The 24,769-nt window shown below is 43.8% G+C and overlaps 1 protein-coding gene across 1 annotated transcript in view; it reads right to left on the reverse strand.

Moving 5' to 3' along the window:
- The window catches only part of LOC120926441 (lysozyme g-like), a 128,829-nt gene extending 105,260 nt beyond the window's left edge, over positions 1–23,569 (reverse strand). The window contains exons 1-2 of the mRNA XM_040336354.1: positions 23,501–23,569; positions 20,712–20,734 (exon numbers count right to left, since the gene is read on the reverse strand). Coding sequence (XP_040192288.1) covers positions 20,712–20,715 — 4 coding nt within the window. The 5' untranslated portion in view covers positions 20,716–20,734; positions 23,501–23,569. The remainder of the gene's footprint in view (positions 1–20,711; positions 20,735–23,500) is intronic.
- Between the last annotated feature and the right edge of the window lie 1,200 nt (positions 23,570–24,769).

Below are 24,769 nucleotides of genomic sequence, written 5' to 3' on the forward strand. Positions count from 1 at the left end.
GTGTCCCTTGTACATAGGGACACAGATCGGTCACCTCCCCCAGTCACCCCCCTCCCCCTACAGTTAGAACAGTCACTAGGCTACACATTTAACCCCTTCCCTGCCCCCTAGTGGTTAACCCCTTCCCTGCCAGTCATATTTATACAGTAATCAATGCATATTTATAGCACTGTCATGCCTTCATTCATAAGGCTCATCTTCTTCATAGTTTTGACTTTAGTTTGAATTAAATCAATGCTGCCATCTAGTGGACTTTCTGTTTAATTGCACCTGTTCTATGTTAATATAGTCAGCTAGAATAGTTCATTAATTTGGTCCATGCAAGCTTCCGTATTTCTATCCCATGAGGCTTTGCAGCACCTCCAGAGCCTTCTTTTCCATCTTTCCTTCCAAGCAAGCACATGTCTGCTGAGTTCTTTCTCACGTCAGCCATATCGATGCATCTACGGTACGTGCAACTTTGTCTCTCTAGATAGATAGATAGGGAGGCTCTAATTGTATTATTGTTTATTAATTGTAATCTGTTTGTATCTATTACAGTTTTACTCTGTCTTGTGCTAATAAAAGTTCATAAGGATTCCGCGCCTACTGGAATGCATTAGTATGAGAAGAGTTATCAGTGTGCCCGAATACACATCAGTCACGTGTAGTGAGGGGCATAACAGTAAAACGTAGGCTTCTAAACATGGCTAGCATACAGAACTTCCAGCAACACGAAGGTTTCTAAGCACGGCCAGCATACAGAACGCCATAGTAAAACGTAGGCTTCTAAACATGGCTAGCATACAGAACTTCCAGCAAAACAAAGGTTTCTAAGCACGGCCAGCATACAGAACGCCATAGAAACCAAGGCTTCTAAGCACAGCTTCCACATAGAACCCCAAAGAGACATCAGAGTTAGCAGCTCCCATATACAGCTAGACATCATGTCGCAGACAAAGTCAGAGCACCTCGTGACAAGGTCAGAAGTTTACTCCACGAGCTCAAGGAGGTCAGTGAAAAGTGAAACAATCGCCATTGCCCGCGCAAAGGCAGAATCTGCCAAGGTGAAAGCTGACTTTGCAGCAAAAGAGGCCGAAGTAAAGGCTAGGTTTGCTGAAAAAGAGATGCAAATCAAATTAGATAAGTTACGCATGGAAACTGAATCTGAGAAGTTACGCATGGAAACTGCATTAGAGAAGTTACGCATGGAAACTGCATTAGAGAAACTAGCTGCAGAGAAGGAGTCAGCGGCTGCTGCAGCCGAGGCAGACATCCTAGAAGAACTTGCAAAGCCCACCAGTGAGCGGCACAGCAACGTGCTAGGGGAAGAATCCGTTCCTCATGACAGTACAGAGCGTACCTCAGAATATGTGCGGCGACACGCCAAACCAGACAACTGCCCGCTTACAGCGCCAAGAGCGGAATCAACTCCCGCCATTCACACGCCTTATATCAAGCAAGAAAGTAAACCTGCACTTAGTCAGTTTTCAGCACATTCTGCATCCAGGCTATCAAAGCACTACGCCACAGTTGACCAAGTCGAAAATGAAGAACAACAAGTTAAAAGACCCAGCGACAGCATCTCTGATGACCGCATCTACTCCACAAGTTCCTGGCACAACAAAGCGCCCCCTGGCTACTCACACAACGATCAAGGTATGTCAGATTTCTTCAAGCTCTTAGCACGACGTGAACTGTTAGCAAAAGGACTTGCAAAGTTTAACGATCGCCCTGAAAGTTATAGAGCATGGCGTTCATCCTTCAGAAATGCAATTAAGGATCTTGGTTTTAAAGCAAGTGAGGAAGCCGATCTCTTAGTCCAATCACTGGGGAATGAGTCATCAGAGCATGCAAGGAGAATCAGAGACATTAATTACCCAACCAAAGGGCTGAGCATGATATGGGAGAGGATTGATGAATGTTACGGTTCCCCAGAAGTTCTAGAAAACTCTCTTTTTAAAAGAATAGAGGACTTTCCCAAGATTTCTAACAAAGCCTACCAGAAGCTGAGAGAATTGAGTGACCTAGTGACAGAACTCCAAATAGCCAAATCAGAAGGAGACTTGCCAGGCCTTGCCTTTCTGGACACAGCCCGTGGTGTTAACCCTATAGTGCAGAAGCTACCTTACAGCCTTCAAGAAGCCTGGATTACACAAGGCTCCAACTACAAGCAAAGGCACAACGTTCCCTTCCCACCATTCTCTTATTTTGTGGACTTTATTCGCCATCAAGCAAAGGTTAAAAATGATCCTAGTTTTGACATCTCATCATCTGACTCTGCTCTCCCTAGGCCAAGTAAGCCTGCTCTAACCCGCAACTTCAAAGTCACACCTGTTGCAGTACGCAAAACAAGTGTATCTCCAGCTGAGAATCCAAGCAGAGAGTGCCCTCTTCACAAGAAGCCTCATTCATTGTCAAAGTGCAGAGGTTTTAGAGAAAAGACTCTCCAAGATCGCAGAACCTTCCTCAAAGAAAACAGAATTTGTTACAGGTGCTGCGCATCAACTTCACACATCGGTAAAGACTGTAAGGTGAGCATCAACTGCTCTGAGTGTAACAGCACAGAACACAACACAGCTCTACATCCAGGGCCAGCGCCATGGACTCTTACCCCCTCACTCCAGGTGGAAGAGCACGGCGAGGAGCAACAAGACACAGTACCTCCTGTAGTTACACCCCAGTGCACCCAAGTATGTGGAGAAGGTTCGTCTAACAAATCCTGCTCCAAGATTTGTCTTGTTACAGTTTACCCCACAGGCCACAGAGAAAAAGCAGTGAAGCTATACGTGATCCTGGACGATCAAAGCAACAGATCACTCGCCAGCTCAACCTTCTTTGACACCTTCAAAATCAAGGAAGCAAACTCTTCATACTTACTCAAGACTTGTACAGGGGTAAGTGAAGAAACTGGGAGAAGAGCCATCGGTTACCAAATCGAATCCTTTGATGGTCAGACAACCCTGCCTCTGCCAACTCTAATCGAGTGCAATCAGTTCCCAACTGAAAGAGAGGAGATCCCTACACCAGAGGTGGCACTTCATCACAGACATCTGAAGGGCATAGCACACCTCATCCCTAAACTGGATCCCCAGGCTGAGATAGCACTTCTCCTTGGGAGGGACATCATCAGAGTTCACAAGGTGAGAAAACAAATCAATGGTCCCCACGACTCCCCCTATGCCCAGAAGCTAGATCTCGGATGGGTCATCATAGGCAACGTATGCCTAGGGAGTGTTCACAAACCAACCAGCGTGAACTCTCTCTTTACAAAGACACTAGAGGGTGGGCGTCCATCCTTATTTCAGCCTTGTACCAACAGATTCCTCGTAAGAGAGAAGCCTGCCAGTGTAATTCATTCCAACCCTTACACCGCTAATCTTCTTTGTGATGAAGACAGAGATCGTTTAGGATGCTCAGTTTTCCAAGGGACTAAAGAAGATCACAAACTTGCCCCATCAATTGAAGATCATATCTTCTTGGAAATAATGAGACAGGGATTCCACAAAAACAATGAAAACAGCTGGGTAGCACCCCTGCCTTTCAAAGCACAGAGACCCTGCCTTGCTAACAACAGAGAACAAGCTTTAAAGCGCTTTTCTTCCCTTAAACGCAATCTCCAAAGAAAGCCAGAAATGAAAGGGCATTTCTTCTCATTCATGAGTAAGATGTTTGAGGATGACCATGCTGAGATAGCCCCACCTTTAAAAGACAAAGAAGAGTGCTGGTACCTACCAATCTTCGGTGTCTACCACCCCAAGAAGCCAGGTAAAATCCGGGTAGTGTTTGACTCCAGCTCTCAGCACGAAGGGGTCTCACTAAATGATGTCCTCCTAAAGGGACCAGATCTCAACAACACACTTCTTGGTGTTCTCATCAGGTTCCGCAAGGAAGCAGTTGCCATAGTTGCAGACATACAGCAAATGTTTCACAGCTTCCAAGTCAAGGAAGAACACAGGAACTTCTTGAGATTCCTATGGTTCAAAGACAATGACCCTACTAAAGACATTACAGAATACCGCATGAAAGTGCACGTTTTTGGTAACAGTCCATCCCCTGCTGTTGCCATCTACGGACTTAAGCTATCCGCTCAAGAAGGTGAGAAAGACGTTACACAGTTTATTGAAAGAGACTTTTATGTAGATGATGGTCTGAAATCACTTTCTTCACCTGAAGCTGCAATAAGTCTACTCAAGAGGACTCAAAGCACACTTGCCTTTTCAAATCTTAGACTGCATAAGATAGCATCAAACAGCAAGGTCGTCATGGAGGCCTTCCCTTCTCAAGATTATGCCAGTGACTTCAAAGATCTGGACTTAGCTACAGACTCCCTTCCTATGCAACGCAGCCTAGGACTCAACTGGGACCTCAAGACTGACACCCTTACCTTTCAGGTCGACCAAGAGCCAAAACCCTTCACTCGGCGAGGTGTCCTATCCACCATCAACAGCCTGTATGATCCACTCGGGTTCGCAGCACCGGTGACCGTCCAAGGTAAGATTATGCTTAGAGAGCTTACTGCAGACACATGTGATTGGGATTCTCCACTACCTCCTGAGAAAGAGACATTATGGGTAACATGGAGAGACTCTTTAAAGACTTTATCTAACCTACACATACATAGACCATACTCCCACTTTCCTCCTGAAAGGGTTCAGTCTAGAAAGTTATGTGTATTCTGCAATGCTTCAGTCAAAGCAATAGGAGCAGTAACCTACCTCAAGTCAGTAGACATCGAGGGCCAAATTCATATTGGGTTCGTTATGGGCAAGGCCAAGCTAGCACCATGTCCTGAAACCACCATTCCAAGATTGGAACTGTGTGCTGCTGTATTAGCAGTAGAACTAGCAGAACTTATTACAACTGAGATGGATATAGAACTCGAGGATACAGAGTTTTACACAGACAGCAAGGTAGTGTTGGGCTACATTTACAACGAAAGTAGGAGATTCTATGTCTATGTGCACAACAGAGTCCTAAGGATCAGGAAGTCTACACAGCCCACCCAGTGGCGTTATGTCTCAACTGATCATAACCCAGCAGATCATGCCACAAGGTCTGTGCCAGCATCCCGTCTCAAAGACACTTCATGGCTCACAGGACCACCCTTCCTGTACAAGTCAGTGCCTACCACTCCACAAAGGGAGACTTATGAACTGTTAGAACCTGAATCTGACTCAGACATCCGTCCTCAGGTTTCCACACTACATACAACAATTTCTAACCAACTGTTGAGATCCAAGCGCTTCGATAAGTTCTCCACTTGGAAATCCTTACAAAGAGCTACAGCTTGCTTGGTTCACATAGCCAGATCCTTTAAAGGCACCCCTACAAGACCAAGTTGTTGCAAAGGTTGGCATTATTGCCACAAGCCATATACAGTAGACGAGCTCACAGAAGCAAAAAATGTAATCATCCGCTGTATCCAACAAGAGACTTATGCACTAACACTAGAATGCCTTCAATATAACAAGAGCATTCCAAAGAACTGTCCTCTAAGGAAACTCAACCCCTTTATAGACAATGAAGGACTGTTAAGAGTTGGAGGGCGCATCTCAAATGCAGGACTTGATTGTGGTGAAAGCAATCCTGTCATAATACCAAATAACCATGTTGCTTCTTTACTTGTGGAACACTACCACACACAGACAAAACATCAAGGACATTTGTTCACCAGACCCTTGACATCTATACCCAACGATCCTGAAGATCCTTTCTTGCTTACACCTTCCACTTTGCTCACTCAGAAAGTCGAGGTGATCACAGCTCCTTCAGTCAATCTCGACCCAAAGGACTTATACAGATGTCAATGGAAAAGAGTACAAGTGTTAGCTGACACCTTTTGGAACAAATGGAAGAAACAATACTTGTCTAATCTACAGACCAGGAACAAATGGCAAGACAGCAAGCCCAACTTAGAGCCTGGTGCCATTGTTCTCATGAAAGACTCTCAATCAAGGAGAAACGAGTGGCCTTTGGGTCTGATAACCCAAGTGTTTCCCAGTGAAGATGGACACGTCAGGAAAGTTGAACTCAAAGTCATTAGGCAAGGCCAGCCTAAACTTTTCCTCAGACCTGTTTCCGAACTTGTTTTGTTACTCTCCTCCAGAGTGCCATGATGTGTGGTATCCGTGGGAAACCAGGCGAGGAGTGTCATGCCTTCATTCATAAGGCTCATCTTCTTCATAGTTTTGACTTTAGTTTGAATTAAATCAATGCTGCCATCTAGTGGACTTTCTGTTTAATTGCACCTGTTCTATGTTAATATAGTCAGCTAGAATAGTTCATTAATTTGGTCCATGCAAGCTTCCGTATTTCTATCCCATGAGGCTTTGCAGCACCTCCAGAGCCTTCTTTTCCATCTTTCCTTCCAAGCAAGCACATGTCTGCTGAGTTCTTTCTCACGTCAGCCATATCGATGCATCTACGGTACGTGCAACTTTGTCTCTCTAGATAGATAGATAGGGAGGCTCTAATTGTATTATTGTTTATTAATTGTAATCTGTTTGTATCTATTACAGTTTTACTCTGTCTTGTGCTAATAAAAGTTCATAAGGATTCCGCGCCTACTGGAATGCATTAGTATGAGAAGAGTTATCAGTGTGCCCGAATACACATCAGTCACGTGTAGTGAGGGGCATAACAAGCACTGTTCACTGTATAAATGTGAATGGTCCCAAAAATGTTTCCGATGTGTCCGTTATAATGTCGCAGTCCCGAAAAAAAATCGCAGATCGCCGCCATTTCTAGTAAAAAAAAAAAATCATAATTATCTCCCCTATTTTGTAGGCAATATAACTTTTGCGCAAACCAGTCACTATACGGTTATTGCGATTTTTTTTTTTTTTTTTTTTACCAAAAATGTGTAGAAGAATACGTATCGGCCTAAACTGAGATAACATTTTTTTTTTTTTTTTTTAATGGGATATTTATTATAGCAAAAAGTAAAAAATATTGTGTTTTTTTTTCAAAATGTATGCTCTTTTTTTGTTTATAGCCCAAAAAATAAAAACCGCACAGGCGATCAATTACCACAAAAGAAAGTTCTATTTGTGGGAAAAAAAGGACGTCAATTTTGTTTGGGAGCCACGTCGCACGACCGCGCAATTGTCAGTTAAAGCGACGCAGTGCCGGAAGATAAAATTTTGTCTGGGCAGGAAGGGGGTGTATGCACGTGGTTAAAATTACTTATAACCCCCAAACATTATATCTTTTTTTTTTTTGTAGACACCCTAGAGAATAAAATGGAGATCTTTGCAATATTATATGTTACACCATATTTGAGCAGCGGTCTTAGAAACTCACCTTTTTTGGAACAAAATTAACTTTTTTGAATTAAAAAATAATACAACAGTAAAGGTTTCATCTTTTTACACCTTTATTGCATCAATTAAATTTTTTTGCGCTGCACTAATCTTTTATAATAAGTAAAGTTAGCCCAATTTTGTTTTTAAAGTGAAAGGTAATGTTACGCCAAATAAATTAATACTCAACATGTCAATGCTTCAAAATTGCGTCCGCTCGTGGAATGGCAACAAACTTTTACCCTTAAAAATCTCCATAGGCGACGTTTAAAAAATTCTACAGGTTACCAGTTTTCAGTTTCAGAGGAGGTCTAGGGCTAGAATTATTGCTCTCGCTCTAATGATCGCGCCGATACCTCACATGTGTGGTATGAACACCGTTTTCATATGCAGGCGCTTAAAAAATAATTTGGGTCACTTTTATTCCTATTACATGCGAGCAGACCTGGATGGGCATTCCTGCCGAAACAGAAGAATTATTCCCTCCGCTCCGACTAGCACATAATCATCAGAAAGGGGCACAGATAATGAAAAAAAAAAGACCCCCCTAAGCTAGTAGGAGCGGTGGAGCATGGGTGTGTAATTCAGAATTTTCTGCGCTGACTGTCTTTGAAATTGCCCTAGCCCCTGCCCCAGTTCTCAAATACAATCACGGAACAAAACTGGGGACAGACTTGGTCCGGGGACAGTGTCCTCAATCCAGGGACTGTCCCCGGAAACCGGGGATGTCTGGTCACCCTACATTACAGTGGGGGAGATGGACATGTGGACATTACAGTGTCGGAGATGACATGTGGACATTACAGTGGCGGAGATGACATGTGGAAATTACAGTGGCGGAGATGACATGTGGAAATTACAGTGGCGGAGATGTGGACATTACAGTGGGAGAGATGGACATGTGGACATTACTGTGGGGGAGATGTGGACATTACAGTGGGGACCATATATGGTAGTGATCCAAAAAATTATCCAATCCGTGACTCTGATCCGAGGAACAATCCGAACCGTGAGTTTTTTGATCCGTTGCATTCCCACCTATTACACATCCCTACACACACCAGATGAGGAAGAAGTAGCCATAGAGCCCCTTCCAGCCTTGCAAATGTCGCCTGTGCATCCAAGTAGTAATGAGCCCCGGTCATGAAAGGATTAAATAAAAAAGGAAGAAATTCAAATGTAAATATACCAAATTTGTATTGTGTGTTTATGAAAGTATAATTATGGACCTATACACATTTTTTAATTTTCCAACTATATATACTCTGAATAAACCAAGAGTCATTCGGTAAAATCAATTGGCCAGAAGTGAAGATCTAGTGATCCTCTCGCCCATTCGCTGACACACTTTTGACCAAGAGATTCCAAGACTGCCCACCACTGCAAGGTAGACTCTACACTAAGCTAGCCTACTGGATGCTAGTCATTTTTTTTCTAATGTTGGGTGTATGTTTGTAGTAGGCCTCATCCTATAATCTGTGTGTGCATTCTACTCTTTCCTAATTTGGGTTGTCTGTCTGTGTGCATCTCTCTAAAGCATGGACCAGTCAGTTTATGTACATCTGGACATCCTCTGTTAATGTAGGTCAGTGCATGCCAGTCCAGTGTGTGTCAGTAAATAAACGTTCATCAGTAATCAACAGAAATAACATTAAGATTCCTTAATATGTACAACTGACACAAGCAAAAGATTGTCCTACTACCTAACTGCCAGGTATAGGTGACCACGTCAGTGTCCCTTGTGTCTGCACCATCATACCGGCAGTAGTGGGGCAGCTTTATGGGGGCACCAGATCGATTTGTCTTGCGGCCCAGTCCACCTCATAAGACTGGCACTGCACTAAAAGTGTAGCACAGGCCGACAGGACTCTTTTCATGCTGCCCCCCTGCAAAGTGCTGCACTAGGCTTGGCCTTGTTGGCCTAGGCCAAGATACAGCGTTGTTCTGCACACATTTGCAAATAAATGCGTAAGCCACAAAGCCTCGTCACGGCACCCTGGTATCTGTGGTCTATTTGAATATAACCAGATGAGTGGTCACATGTCAACAATGGCAATGCTGGCCATTGATTTGTAGAGTATAAATCTGACAGCTTCTGCTGGTCTACTGATTCTCACCAGCGGTCACTCTTCAGAGGCATGATGGGGGATAGCGCTTGGAGTGTCCATAACGCAGACACTCCTCAACGCTATGCATGTTCAGTCATAGTAACACACAGGGCTGTGGAGTCGGAGTCGAGGAGTCGGAGTCGGGGGAAATTTTGGGTACCTGGAGTCGGAGTCGGCAAACAATGCACCGACTCCGACTCCTACTCCTACTAAATTTAGATTGGAATTAAAAAAAAAAAAAAGCAAGTTTAAATGTCCCAATTCACAAAAAGTTATAATTAATGACTTCTCTACTGTAAGAATAAAGACCAATGCATGCAGTGCCTCACGTAACCGCAAAACGAACACGTTAAGTGACCGTGAAGAAGCATGCTTTTCATGTGCTTCACTATATGGCACGCAACGCACAATTAGGAGCTGCAATACTTTCCATAGTGTTGTGTTCTGCTTTTACAGGGAATGCATGTTAGAGAACCAGTAAGTGTCCAAATAAAAAAATTCCAACAGGAGTTTTATAAAGCACTAAAAGAAGTTGAAAAGTATGATCGCTCATCAAAACTTACTGTTGAAGAAGCCATCCTTGTTTATCCAGAGATCGTTAGTGATGTGGCCAGAATAGTTACTGCAATGCCACCCACCCAAGTCAGTGTCGAAAGATTATTTTCAGCCCTAAAAATAATAAAGTCTGACTTAAGAGCCTCTATGAAAGAGGATCTGGCAGAGGCAATTCTCTTCCTTAGAACTCTACATTGAATTGATTTGCATTTGCTAAGCCTAGAACTACATTTCAAGATTAATATAAACCATTTCTAGGTTTTGCAGATTTTGTTTTTGGTTCATTATAGATAAGCTTTGTTTTTGTTCTAAAACAACCAAATAATGTGGTTTGTATTTTTGAACTGGTAAAGATCCTGTTCCTGATGTTTATGCCTGCTGCTACTATCCAGCCACTTGATTGTTTTCATTGTGTTTGTCTTTTGCTTAAACTGTGCAATACAGTAGACTGTTGGCTTCCCAGCCAGAAGTCCTGTGGTAGGTTGCGTTTCTTTCCCTCAAGGAATGTATAAAATACATTTGCATATTAATACAGAGGAGTCGGGGAGTCGGAGTCGGAAGTACATAAAACTGAGGAGTCGGAGTCGGAACATTTATCTACCGACTCCACAGCCCTGGTAACACAGTATGAATGGTTGCTATGATGCCATCAGCTGTGCAGCTATCATAGCAACCCATGAAGCATCCCACACTCCATTCAGCTGCCAGATTCACATCATTATCCAAACATGGTCAGTGCCATATTTGGGTAATGATCTAATCGAGCATCCTTGCCTCTTTCTGTACTTTCAGCTGTGGACCAAGCCAACCGTTGCTAGGAAGCCAGCGGCTGCCAGCATCCTAGCAACCACAAGCCCTGTGTAGAAATCTGTCACATTCATGACAGCTTCCCAGTACACAATGCCCGCTCTGAGAACTGGCGTCCCTCTCAGTTGGTCTTCCCTATGACATGTTTGTGTATCTAAGAACTGACGGAAATTTTTTCAATCTGTTCCTACCACAGAGGCAGGTTCTCAACGTGCCAGAAATAAGAACTACCAGAATTTTGGTGCACGTCGGATCTTCCACCACAATTGTCGCAATGCTTTTCTGATTTAGGTGCCGTCCATTTTTAAAAGAGCCAGACCACCAGAAAAAGTTTTGTAACTCCTTCACTGCACAAATCTCCCCTGACGGCTACTGTATTCTGACAGCTGCCCCCCCACCCCGAGGCTGGCAAAAATCCCAAACAGTGGCTGCATCTGATCGGATGCAGCTACTGCTCGTCCAACAACTTTCCACCTGGTTTAGGGCCCATTCACACTAGAATGCTGTGCGGCAATTGGGGTACCATTAGCAAGGAATGGCATTACAATCGCGTCTTGCGTTTTGACGCAATTCTGGAATCGCAGGCAGAATCGCGGCGATTGCGCCCACGATTCCAAAAGCCTAGGTGTGAATTGAGCCCGATGCCTATATAATGACTGGGTGACAGAGGAATGATACTAGAAGACAGAGACATCTTCAGTCTAGGTAGTGAAATCACAATCCGCCCCCAGGCTCGGATTTACTCCCTTTGCCGCCCCAAGGTCAGGTCCTTCAATGCCGCCCTAATGTTATGGGCAAATTGCCCCTCCACCCCTGCCCCCATGCTTCGGCATATATATAGTTACAAAGTTAGTCAGGTTGAAAAAAGACACAAGGTCATCTAGTTCAGTGGTGGCAAACCTTGGCATCCCAGATGCTCTGGAACTACATTTCCCATGATGCTCAACTACACTGCAGAGTGTGTGAGCATCATGGGAAATGTAGTTCCAAAACATCTGGGGTGCCAAGGTTCGCCATCACTGATCTAGTTCAACCATAAAAATAAATAATATCATACAATCCCATATACCCAATCCTATACCGTTGATCCAGAGGAAGGCGAAAAACCCCAGCAGAGCATGATCCAATTTGCTACAGCAGGGGAAAAAATTCCTTCCTGATCCCCCGAGAGGCAATCGGATTTTCCCCGGATCAACTTTACCTATAAATGTTAGTATCCAGTTTTATTATGTGCATTTAGGAAAGAATCCAGGCCTTTCTTATACCCCCCCCCCCACCTCGTATGTATGATGCATGCATACTCTTAGGCCCCAAGTGCATAACTTTACATTTATCAACATTAAACCTCATATGTCACATAGTCACCTAATATATGCTCTTTTTTTCCTCTCTCTCTTTGTCGCCCCCCCCTCTCACCTCCTTTCTCTAACCCCTCCCCTCAACCCCCCCTCTTTCCTCTATTTCTCTCTCACCCCCCTCTCTCTCTCTCACTCCACCCCTCAACCCCTCTCTCTTACCCCCTCTCCCCTTTTACGTTCTGTTATCTTCTCTGGCCAGTCCCTCTCATCCTCTCCTCCCTTCTTCTAATTCCCTTTATTCCCTACTCATTTTGCTTCTCTCTCTCTCCCCCGGGCTTCTTTTGCCCTCTGTTCCCTCGCCCTCTTTGCTCTGACTCGCTCCTCCCTGACCTTCTCCTCTTCTCTTATCCTTCTTTCTCTGCTCCTCTCCTGTCTTTCCTTCTCTGTTGGCCCTTCAGCCATCTCTCTCCCTCTCTGCTCTCACCCGCTCCTCCCGCTTTTTCTCCTCTTTTGTTACCCTTCTTTCAGTCTTCCTTTCCTCTTCTTCCTTCTCTCTATTCCTGATTACCTTTGCCACCTCCTCCCTGTATGTGGTTATGTCTCTCTCCTTAGCTTTTCTTAACCGCCTTGCTCTTGCTTTCCTTGTTAATTTATACCAGTATAAATCTTATTGGTCATCTTAAGAGGTGCCACTGCAGACACACGAGCAAAGGTGCTGTGGAAAACAAAAGAAAAGTATTTATTAGATGATATAACACAGGAGTGTCACCGTTCAGCTACATCACAGTCTGTCACTTTTGCACTACTTTACATTATGTCATTTATGATAAATAGGTTTCCACAAAAATGCCAATTTTTATAAGGTAGTTTTCTCCATAGAAGAGGTCGGCCTGATAGGTGACTGGGAAAATTTGGTGTACAGTATACAAACCCTTTCTATATGTTCAGCCAGTGTCATGAGTTTAGTACTTTTAGGAGTATAAATGTCAAAGGGGAGGATATTACTAGGGGCCCTGAGGGAAGTTGGAGGAGCCCTTAATGGGACGCCCTATGGAGATTTTTAAGTACCGTAGTTTGTCGCCATTCCAGTGTGCGCAATTTTAAAGCAGGACATGTTCGGTATCTATTTATTCGGTGTATTGTGTTTTTATTTTAAAATTCATTAAAGTGCGTTTTTACCTAAAATATTTTCCCTTTGCAAAACCACTGCGCAAATTATGTGTGACATAAAATAATTGCAGCAACCACCATTTTATTCCCTAGGGCCTCTGGTAAAAAAAAAATTATATATAAAAAATGTTTGGGGGTTATACGTTTTCTAGCAAAAAATAAATAAAACATTAATTAAATTTGTAAACAAAAAGTGCCAGAAAAAGACTGGTCTTAAAGTGGCTAGAAAACATTTCATAATTTCTATTAATTTCCCTAGAATAAGCGGTAGTAGAAGATTCTGCTTATGCCAATCAGTCCCCCCTCCCGCCACCACCAATTCATGGCTGTTAGTGAACGTAAAGAAAACAATATTATCCAAAGTTACAAATTATCTAAAAGAATTAATGCTGCATTTAAACGAATGGAACATAACGAAGAAATAATAATAAAAACATTTTAATATTATTATTTATTATTATTAATTTGTTATGTTCCATTCGTTTAGATGCAGCATTTGTTATTTTGGATAATTCGTAACTTCAGATAAAATTAGTTTTCGTTAGTTATTATTAGTTAGTTATTACTTTGGATTTTTGAACTTTTGAATTTCTATCATAATGAATGACTCGAAAAAGGGAAAAAAATTGAAAATAAAATAAAAACGAATCAAACGAAAACAAACACATTTTTCGGCAGTGCACATATCTAACAATTTTTTATGAACTGTAATTGTGTAATTATGATAGACTGCTAGTTATCTATGGAACTACCTCCTAAGCAAGTTTAATTTTAAAGGGTACTTACTTTTTTCATGAACTTCCACAAAGGTCTTATGAGATAACCCAGAAGTACAAATGGGTTTATATAGCGCCATTGAAACCATGGAGAACATTTGCAACATGTCTGCTTGGCCTCCTCGCTGTTGTCTTTCTCTGGTTCTTCCTTCTCCCCGGCCTCTTCGCTGTTGTCTTTGGCCCCGTACACACGAGGGGATCTCCGCTGGAAACGGTCCGCCGGACCGTTTCCAGCAGAGATTCCTCCTCCGGATTTTGATCCTTGTACACACCATCGGATCAAAATCCGCGCGGAATACATCTGCGGCGACGTGTCGCGCCGTCGCCGCAACGATGACGCAGCGACGTGCGCGACACTGGAAGGTAAGTACTTCCACGCGTGCGTCGAATCATTACGACGCATGTGAGGGAGGGGAGCGGACGGATTGATCCGGTGAGTCTGTACAGACGACCGGATCAATCCGCTGGACACGATTCAAGCGGATAGATTTCTTAGCATGCTAAGAAATTTCTATCCACTTGAAATCGATCGGCCGGAGGAATCTCCGCGGATAAATATCCGCTAGGCCGTACAGACGACCGGATTTGTCCGCTGGAACTGATCCGCGGATCAATCCCAGCGGATAGATCCGGTCGTGTGTACGAGGCCTTTCTCTTGTTCTTCTGTCTGGTTTACTTTAGTCGTTTTCTTGTTTTTCCTTTGTTTTGCGGGCTTCCAGGTGTTTTTGAAATGCCACATGTGTTTTTTCTTTGTCTCCTCTTCATCCGCTACCTCATACTCCCATGCCATGTTCACGTCCACTAGGTCACATGGTTGGAATTCAAGCCGTTTCATGCTTGACTATTTCATTTCAGAAATTTCCACCTCTCCTGCCTCTTCCTCAATCATCCATTCGTCCTCTTCCATTTTCTGCCATTCTTCCTTTTCCTCCCTCGTCCTTTTATCTGGTTTTCTTGTCATATTTCTCCGGCCGCAGAAGCAGCCACATAAGCAAGCGCTCTGTGGAAAAGAAAAGGAAAGAATTCATGAATTGATATAACACAGGAGAATCGCCTTTCAGCTACATCACAGACAGCCTGTCACTTCTGCACTACTTATTCGTTTTGGACTTTATGTCATTTATGATTTACCGTATTTATCGGCGTATACCGCGCACTTTTTTGCCCTGAAAATCAGGGCAAAATCGTGGGTGCGCGATATATACACCAATACCCGTTTTCCCGCGCCGAGTTTTGAACACTGCGCCGGCATATACCGAGCACAGTACACTCGGGTATAGTCGGGCAGGCTCGGCTACTCTCGCGCTCACGTCCTGGACGTCCAAGCGGGGAGGACACCGCAGAAGGACGCCGGACCCGACGAAGAGGACACCCGAAGCTGCAGACGGACGCCGGACCCGACGAAGAGGACACCCGAAGCCACAAACGGACCCGACGAAGAGGACACCCGAAGCCGCAGACGGACGCCGGACCCGACGAAGAGGACACCCGAAGCCACAGACGGACACCGGACCCGACGAGGCCGCCGATGGACGCCGCGCAAGACACCAAAACTGTAAGTACTAAAATGTTTTTTTTTTTACAGGAATGCGGGTCCACTTTAGGGGTGCGCGCTATACGCCGGAGCGCGCAATACCCCGATAACTACGGTATGTGTTTTCCCAAAAATGATTGTTTTTATCAGCAAAAAATTTCCATAGAAGAGATCGGCCTGATAGGTGGCCGGGAATACGGCGTACAGTATAGGAACCCTTTCTATATGTTCGGCCAGTGTCATGACTTTGGTACTTTTAGGATGATAAATGGCGTGGGGGCATTACTTTACTAAGAGCCCTGAGGGAATTTGGATGGCTCCTTAATGGGACGCCTTGAATGACCACTGTTGAGAAAGCTAGAAAACATTTCCTAATCACTATTCATCCCCCTAGAACAGTGGTCTCCAAACTGCGGCCTGAGGGTCGGATGTGGCTCTTTGCTTGCTTTTATGGGCACTATTCCTCCCACTGACACCAGGGATGGGGCACTATTCCTCCCCCTAATACCATAAGATGGGGAACCGTTTACTACCACTGACACCGGGTCATTTTCTACTCCCACTGGCTGTCCAGTCTGGCCTCCCTAAAGTAAACTGGTCCTTAGTTTAGAAAGTCTGGAGACCCCTGCTCTAGAATTGCCATTCAACACCCAGGGGGAGGGGGGGTTTAAACTTTTATAAGATTATTATTGTTCTCTGTGTCCTAACTGGGAAAGTTTCCCTTTACTTCCTATCATCCCAGGAGGAGAAGTAAGCGGAATCCTCCCATTAGGATTGCAGACAGCAATAAAAATACAACTGAGGTTCTAACCCTTCCCCTGTTCCATCTGAACTGTCTTGCTTGGTGTTCTGCTTTAACGGCTTCAGGTCCGCCCTATGGCAGTTTTACTGCTACAGAGCGGTAACCTGTGCGCTAGATCATGTCTATATACATGATCTGACACGTCCAGGGAAGGGCCTCCGGCGGCTCGATTTCACGCAGCGGCAGCCAATAGGCAGGCACTGGGTGCCCGATGTCCTCTGGCATGTTAAAAAGGCAAAAATCGACAGCTGCCAGGACGGAAGGGATGGAATTTGTGTCTCTGCAAAGCAGGCAATAAATTCCATATCTCCCTCTAGTGACAGCACCTCACACAGAGTGGTAAAGCACTGGCTAGGCATACATTTAACTTTTTGATCGCCCCTGATGTTTAACCCCTTTCCAGCCAGTGTCATTAGTACAGTGACAGTGCATATTTTTTTTTAAGCACTGATTCCTGTCACTGGTTCCCACAAGGTGTCAGTTAGTGTTAGAATGTCTGCCGCAATATCACAAGTCCCTGATCGCCGCCTTTACTGCAGCTGCTGGCATCACCCTGTTACAACCACTGGAAGCAGAATGACGTACAGGTATGTGATTTTGTGACAAGATATTCCCTATATGAGGAAACATGGCTGATAGCTTTTCAGAGGGTTTTCCTCCCCCTTCCTCTGCTGGGGTTGGTACAAGCCTGTTCTTTCTAGACATGCGACTTTCTTCACCCTGGTTAACCAAAACAAATGAAAATCACTATATCATTATAGGATACTTACTAGAGATACGCTACGCCGCCGTACCTTACCTGGCGTTCTTTCGAATCCTCAAAGATTTTGTGCCGTAAGTTACGGCGGCGTAGTGTATTTCTGGCGGCGGAATTCAAATCGGCGATTAGGGGGCGGGTTTCATTAAAATGAAGCGCGTCCCCGCGCCAAATGAAATGCGCATGCGTCGTCCCGAAATTTCACGCTGTGCATTGCGCTAAATGACGTCGCTAGGACGTAACTTAGACGTGAGTTACGTCCATCCCGATTCACGAACGACTTACGCCCAAAAAATAAAAAATCCAAATTTCGACGCAGGAACGACGGCCATACTTAACATGGCAAGTCTAACCATACACCGCAAAATACCAGCTTTAACTATACGCCAGAAAAAGCCGACTAGAGACGACGTAAGAGAAAGCAACGGCCGCGCGTACGTTCGTGGATCGACGGAAATAGCTAATTTGCGGAAAACGACGAGAACTCCACCCAGCGGACGCCGAAGTATTGCATCTACGATCCGAAGGCGTATGCCTGTCGGATCGAAACCAGATGCCGTTGTATCTTGGTTTGAGGATTCAAACTAAAGATACGACGCAGGAAATTTAAAATTACGCCGGCGTATCAGTAGATATGCCGGCATAATCCTTTTGTGGATCTACCCCTAAGTGTCTATGTGTAACATCATCTTTTATTTATATAGATGTTTTTTTTTAAATTAGGTATTATATTGTGTTTGCTGTGCGATAAAATGAATTAAAGTGTATTTTTTCCCAAAAAATTGCGTTTGAAAAACTGCTCAACAAATACTGTGTGATGTAAAAAAAAATTGCAATGATCCATATATATATATATATATATATATATTCTAAGTAATTTAGCTAGCAAAAAAGAACTAAATTTACTAATTTACTTACTGTCACTTACTTAAAGCGGGAGTTCACCCATTTATGAAATTTTTTTTTTTCTCCCATAAGGTTCCTGCTCGTTCGGTCTAGGGGAATCGGCTATTTGTAGTAAAATATGAGCTGTACTTACCCGTTTTCGAGCTGCATCTTCTTCCGTCGCTTCCGGGTATGGGTCTTCGGGAGCGGGCGTTCCTTCTTGATTGACAGCCTTCCGAGAGGCTTCCGACGGTCGCATCCATCGCGTCACTCGTAGCCGAAAGAAGCCGAACGTCGGTGCGGCTCTATACTGCGCCTGCGCACCGACGTTCGGCTTCTTTCGGAAAATCGTGACGCGATGGATGCGACCGTCGGAAGCCTCTCGGAAGACTGTCAATCAAGAAGGAACGCCCATTCCCGAAGCCCATACCCGGAAGCGACGGAGAGGATGCATCTCGTAAACGGGTAAGTACTGCACATATTTTAAAATAAATAGCCGATTCCCCTAGTAAAAACGAGCAGGAATCTAAGGGGGAAAAGTGCCCTCTAAGGGTGAACCCCCGCTTTAATTTAAGTTAATTACTAAGTATTTACTAATTTTAGTATTTACAAAGTATTTACTAATACAAAAAAAATGTAGTGTGAGAAAAGGCTTGGTCAGCACTAGGGTTGTCCCGATACCACTTTTTTAGGACTGAATACAAGTACCGATAATTTTTTTCAAGTAGTCGCCGATACCGAATACCGATACTTTTTTTAAATGTCATGTGACCGTTTTCAAACCACAATACAGACTAAGGATATTTTCTTTAGAATTATGAAGAACTGGTACATCATGGTGTGGGGCTGTTTTTTAGCATACGGTACTGGAAAACTACATATCATTGAAGGAGTAATCACTGCCAGTGCCACCTATCAGTGCAGCTCATCGGTGCCAGTGCAGCTAGCCAGTGCCACCTATCAGTGCAGATCAGTGCCCATTAGTGCATCAGTGCAGGGAGGCAGCTTATTAGTGCATCTCATCAGTGCCACCCATCAGTGCCATCCAATGGCACTGCAGCTGACTGGACATGTGGATTTATTATATAGCGGTCGTCGGCCGGCCGCCGGGCCCTGGTGAGAGAATTAAGTTTGGGCCTATATTATGATGGGGGCCTGGAGCTGCAGCTCCATCAGCCCCACGGTTAATCCGGCCCTGCCTCTATGCACCGCTCGATGTCACAAAAAAAAAAAAAAGTATTCTATTTTGGTATCGGGAGTATTTGCACGAGTACGAGTACTAGCGCAAATACTCGGTATCGGTCCCGATACCGATACTGGTATCGGTATCGGGACAACCCTAAATACTAGTATTCAAATTTTTATTGCAGGACAAGCTGATCGGTTTGGTGTCGGAGTTCTATAGGTCCTTTGCCTATTTTCACATTTGTGCTCTTTGGTCCGATCGTGTGCATTTCTCGCTGTGTTCTGCAGTCTGTCCGCCTCTGTCCCGGGTGGCTGGTCGCTCTGATGCCCCTGTGCGATACCTTGGTCAAAGCCTGTGGCTGCATGGACACCCAAGGGCCGTTTGTCTCATTAACATCGCTGCCCGCCTTTAGCCACGCCCCCTGCTGCACGTTCCATTGCTTCATTTCATCTGCCCTCCCTGCCTTGCTTTCCTGGCTGGCGTGGATTAGTCACGCCCGCCTTTGCCGCGTCATCGGAGCGGCGCAGGTGCACTGGCTACCTGTACGTCCGCTCCCGGTCGGCGACGTCACACGCTGATCAGCTCAAAGCTAAAATTTGGTCCCTGCATTGGACAGCCCAGTCAAGTGAACGAGCAGAACATGCGGAAACACGGATGAATCCCGCTTTTCAAATCGCTAGCAGGAACCCACGTTTCCACTAAGCCATATGTGAATCAGGCCTGAACTGATTGATTGCTATGGATTACTGCACCTGTCACCTCACTGATAGTTTTTACTCCTACTTATTGAATAAATCTGTCATCATAAATTGACTTTAACGGTTGTCCATTACAAATTGCCATACAATTGAAGCACATCCACAAATGTCTAGTTGGGACACATCATGTTATTCAACTACCTATATAACAGGATGTTAATGGATTTTACGTTTAAGGGCCAGTTCACACCATAGAAACGCAATCCGGATGCGCTATAGGTGCTTTTTTGCATGCGTGTTTTTGGCGTGTTTTTGATGCATTTTTGATGCGTTCCAGTGCGTTTTTGGTACGTTTTTAATGCAGTTCAGTGCTTTTTTTCACCCCTCTTTTTTATTAACCTTAGATAAGGACAAGTGTGTTACAGTGCGTTTTTGGTGCATTTAAGTGCGTTCCAGTGCGTTTTAGATGCGTTTTACAGCGTTCCAGTAGTATTAAGTACAGGTAAAATGCAGAATGTTTTTTTTTCTGGAACTGGAACGCACTGGAAATGCAATTACTGGTTTGAACTATGCCATTGAAAACCATATACGGTAACCTACTTTCCATGTGTTTTTGATGCAGAAAAATGCACTGGATTGCGTGTGGTGTAAACTGGCCCTAAAATAGCCGCAAAATAATTAGAACAATCATCTTGTTAGGGATATCACATTTTGGCAGCCTAACTAGTTTTAGGATAGCATGTTCATATTTGTATGTGTTGTCCATTGTCAGTTTGACACCACTGCTTTGGTATAACATCAGCTTTCTATAATCCCCAACAAAGATTTTGATAGTAATGATTGAATACTCACACATGATGACTTTTCAAATTTTTCTAGTAACAGAAAACAAAATGTTATCATTAAAATCAGTTAGCAACAATTGTAGTTTTGTCATTTTAGAAAGTTTATAAAATTTTCATTTTATCACAAATCAGTGTGAAATCAGCCTCAATCTCCTTCGTTTCATTTGTTTTTTTGCTTTTTTTAGAAATGTGAAAATTCGAATTTGGGAAATTTTGGTTAATCCGAAAATTCGGAATTCAGAAATTCGGTAATTAGAAAATTTGGTATTCGGAAATTCAAAAATGTGGAAAAAAAATTTGGAAAATCAAAAATCCAAATTTTCAGATTTTCGAATTTCCAAATATTCGAATTTTCGAAATCTGAATTTTCGGATTTCCGAACTTTTGAATTCTGAATTTCCGATTTTGGAATTTTGGAATTTTCGATTTTGGAATTTCCGATTTTGGAATTTCCAATTTTTGCAAATCTAACCACTTGCTTAACGGCCACTTAAAGCGGTTGTATACCCACAGGACAAAAAAAATATATATAAAAACAAAGGTATAATGAGCTAGTATGCAGCGCATACTAGCTTATTATAAAATACTTTAGAATGAGGCGTCGGTATCTCATCCTGATCCACGCCGAGGGGGATGACATTCTGCCCTTGACACTGTGAGTGGTCAGTACCACGATGACGTCACTCCTGCACATGCACGCGGAAGTTTTCATCCCAACAAAGTCCAGCAGCATCTGCCAAACCTTCAGTCAGGCACTCACAGCGCATGTGCCGCTAATGTCAGCGGCTGAATGCAAAGTGAATATCTCCTAAACAGTATAGGGTAATAAGGTTTACCTGTAGGAAAAAATGTAAAAAGAGGATATACAACCACTTTAAACCCCCCTCCTACCCAGATCAATTTTCAGCTTTCAGCGCTGTCACTGTTGAATGACAATTGCGCGGTCATACAATACTGTATCCAAATGAAATTTTGAAGGGCATTGATAGGTGGCACTGGTGGGCACTGAGACATGGCACTAATAGGTGGCACTGATGGGTGGCAGTGATGGACACTGATGGGTGGCAGTGATGGGCATTGATCGACACTGGTAGGTGACACTGATAGGCAGCACTGCTAGGTGGCACTGATGAGGCACTGATGAAGACCTCTTTCAAGAACTCAGACTAAAGCTGGCCATAGATGGGTAGAATTTCAAAAGAAATTTCTTGGGAATAGAGAGTTTGGTTCTAAGAGAGTTTTTCCAATCATTAGTGGACAAATCGACATTCATTTTCAACTGCAATGGCAAGAAAATTCAAAGGAGCGGGTTGGAAATTTTTTACTGAATGAATGAATTTCTTAAGCCTCATACACACGATCGAACTTCAAACAAACTTTTCAGTGGATTTTTGTTCGAAGGGCGTTGGCCGCGAACTTGGTATGCATACACATGGCAGGACTTTTTCAGCCAACAAACATGAACGTAGTGACGTAATTGACGTACTACGTGGTTTTTCTGCTCTTTAGTGCCACCCTTTGGGCAACTTCTGCTATTGCTGGTTGATCTTTTGCATTGGTTCTGAGCATGCGTGTTTGTACTTTGGACTTAAGTCCGATGGACTTCTGTACACACGATCAGACTTTGCTCCATCTGACTTTTGTTGCCGGAAAGTTTTTCTGTTTGCAGAGCGAACATTTGTCCAATGAAAACCGAAAAAGTTTGTCCGATGAAGCATACACACAGTCGGATTTTCTGAAAAACCTGCTCATTTTGAAGTTTGTTGTCAAAAAGTCAGATCGTGTGTATGGGCCTTTATAGTGTATGTAGTTTTCATTCGGTAAAGTTCATTCTTTCCAAAATCAAAGGTTAAAAGCAAACAAAATCTTTTAAACGACAAAAGAGTGTTCTGGGAATTTTCATACAAATTCTCTGAAGACTTTTACTAAGAATTTTCATTTGAAACCCTACCTATCTATGACCAGCTTAAATCTGTGCAGTTCATACAATCAGGATCGGTTCTCACCAATGCGTTTTTTTTGGTGTTTTTTGCAGAAATGCACTACAGTTCATTTAACACGGTTTCCTATGAGACACGTTTTCCTATGAGACACGGTTTCCTATGAGACACATGCCTTTTTCAGCCGCAATTTGCATTTATTAATCTGCTCAACAAAAGATTGGCCCAAAAAAGCATATAAAATGCAAATCACGGTAAATTCTTTCACTGTCCATGATGAACCCACTGTGTGTGTGAAAAGGATTGCACGGTTTGTTATGTAAACCTTTTACCGTAGTTTCCAATATTTTGAAATAATATTGAGATATCATGATGTATTTACTGCTGAAAAGCTAAATTTTTGTTTTTTCATTATTTTCACCTTTCAGACGTCCGTTCCGCCTGTCCGTTCATTACAAGTCCGTTAACGGACTTGTAATGAATCCCTATGGGAACGCGTCCGTTAGCGGATGGAGCATCCGCTAGCGTCCGCGTCCATCGGGATCCGGTTTTTGGACGGAAGAAAACCCTATTTTTCTTCCGTCCGGCGGAACGGAACTGATGCAGAAGGACAGACGGTCCGTCTGCATCCGGTTCCCCATAGGGCAGAGCGGAGCTCAGACAGGGCGGTCCCTGCACTGTGTGCGGGGCCAGCCCTATCTACCGACAGCTCAGCGGGGATCCCCGCTGAGCCGACGGAGCGGACGAAAGAAACTGAAGGGACATGTGAAAGAGCCCTAACTGTGATCCTAACATAGCTGTAAAAATTTGAATATATACAAACTAACATTTGTGTCCATTTATCTCATGCACTTACCTCTTCTAGATAACTTGCACAGCCTCCCTTCCTGTAATAAAGACAATGGCAAGTATCCTTCCTATTTATACAGATGGTGTGTCCTGCCCACTTAGGTACTGAAAGTGAAAATAAGCTGCAGGTAATTTTCCTGGAAACATAAAAAATTGCAATATTCCAGGTGCAGGAAGGTGTCAGTGATTCACACACATTCTTGTTTAGAAGAAACTTCCTCCTATTTCAAAGCTCATGGTTGCCTGAATAAGAAGATGTGTGTACTTTCTAATGCAGCTTCAGATCCAGTTCACACTAGTGCGATGCCAGGCATTGCGTGTGATTCGCACCGCATTGCTTTGCAGATCACGTGCGATGTCTGTGGGATGCAAATTCAGTCATAGAAACTGCATGGCTGAATTTGCATCCCATTCGGACCAAACTCGTGCAGGACCCTTTTTTTGTTTACACCCATGCGATCAGATTCTGCAAATTGCGCTGAGTTTGGCAAACTGATTACGCGGGTGTCGTAAAGTTAACATACACTCTGCAATAAGTTTGCATTAACAGGTTGCGACTTTGATGCAGTGCAAATTTGCATCTAGTGTGAACCAGACTAGATTTAGGAACCCAGAAACACAATATAAAAGCATTGCACGCTTCTAAATGTTTTCATTGTTTTACCCCCGGAGGAGCTGCTGGTTGTTTTGGGTGGCACGTTTACCTCGTGGCTCTTCCAAATTCCTAGGGGTGAATTGTGCATATAGCAATAGTAAAAGAATGTCCGCAACAGGTGTCTTTGCTGTGCTCTTTATTACCCAGCCGGGTAAAAACAATGAACTGTGATGAAAGGGATAGAGTTTGCAGGAAGATGGAAAACAGCAGATTCAGGTGTATTATTTGAAACAGTCCTGTTCCAATATGTAACACTTTCCGTACCACTCCTGCCTGAGTGGGTTTAGTGTACCCGGACAGGCCTCTCTCACTGACCTGGCAGCCGGAGTATCACTCTAACATTTGTAGGAAAAGTCTCTGCCACAGACCCTCCTTGGTGAACATCAGGGAGACACCTCTGCCACAGGCACTCTCTGGTTGTAGTTACGAAGGCAATCCTCCTTAGATGAATTACGCCTTGATCTCCTTCTTTATGTCTCCCAGGTAACGACTGACAGGTGATTAATCCTTTAGTGTCCGGCTACCTTGATCCCCGGTGGTTTGTCGAAATCCTATTGGACCGCCAGCCTCTCAATGGCGCTCCTCAGACGGACTTCCCACCAAACAGCACTACCGCTTGGG

The sequence above is a fragment of the Rana temporaria genome, chromosome 2 (assembly GCF_905171775.1).
Source record: "Rana temporaria chromosome 2, aRanTem1.1, whole genome shotgun sequence".
NCBI lineage: Eukaryota > Metazoa > Chordata > Amphibia > Anura > Ranidae > Rana > Rana temporaria.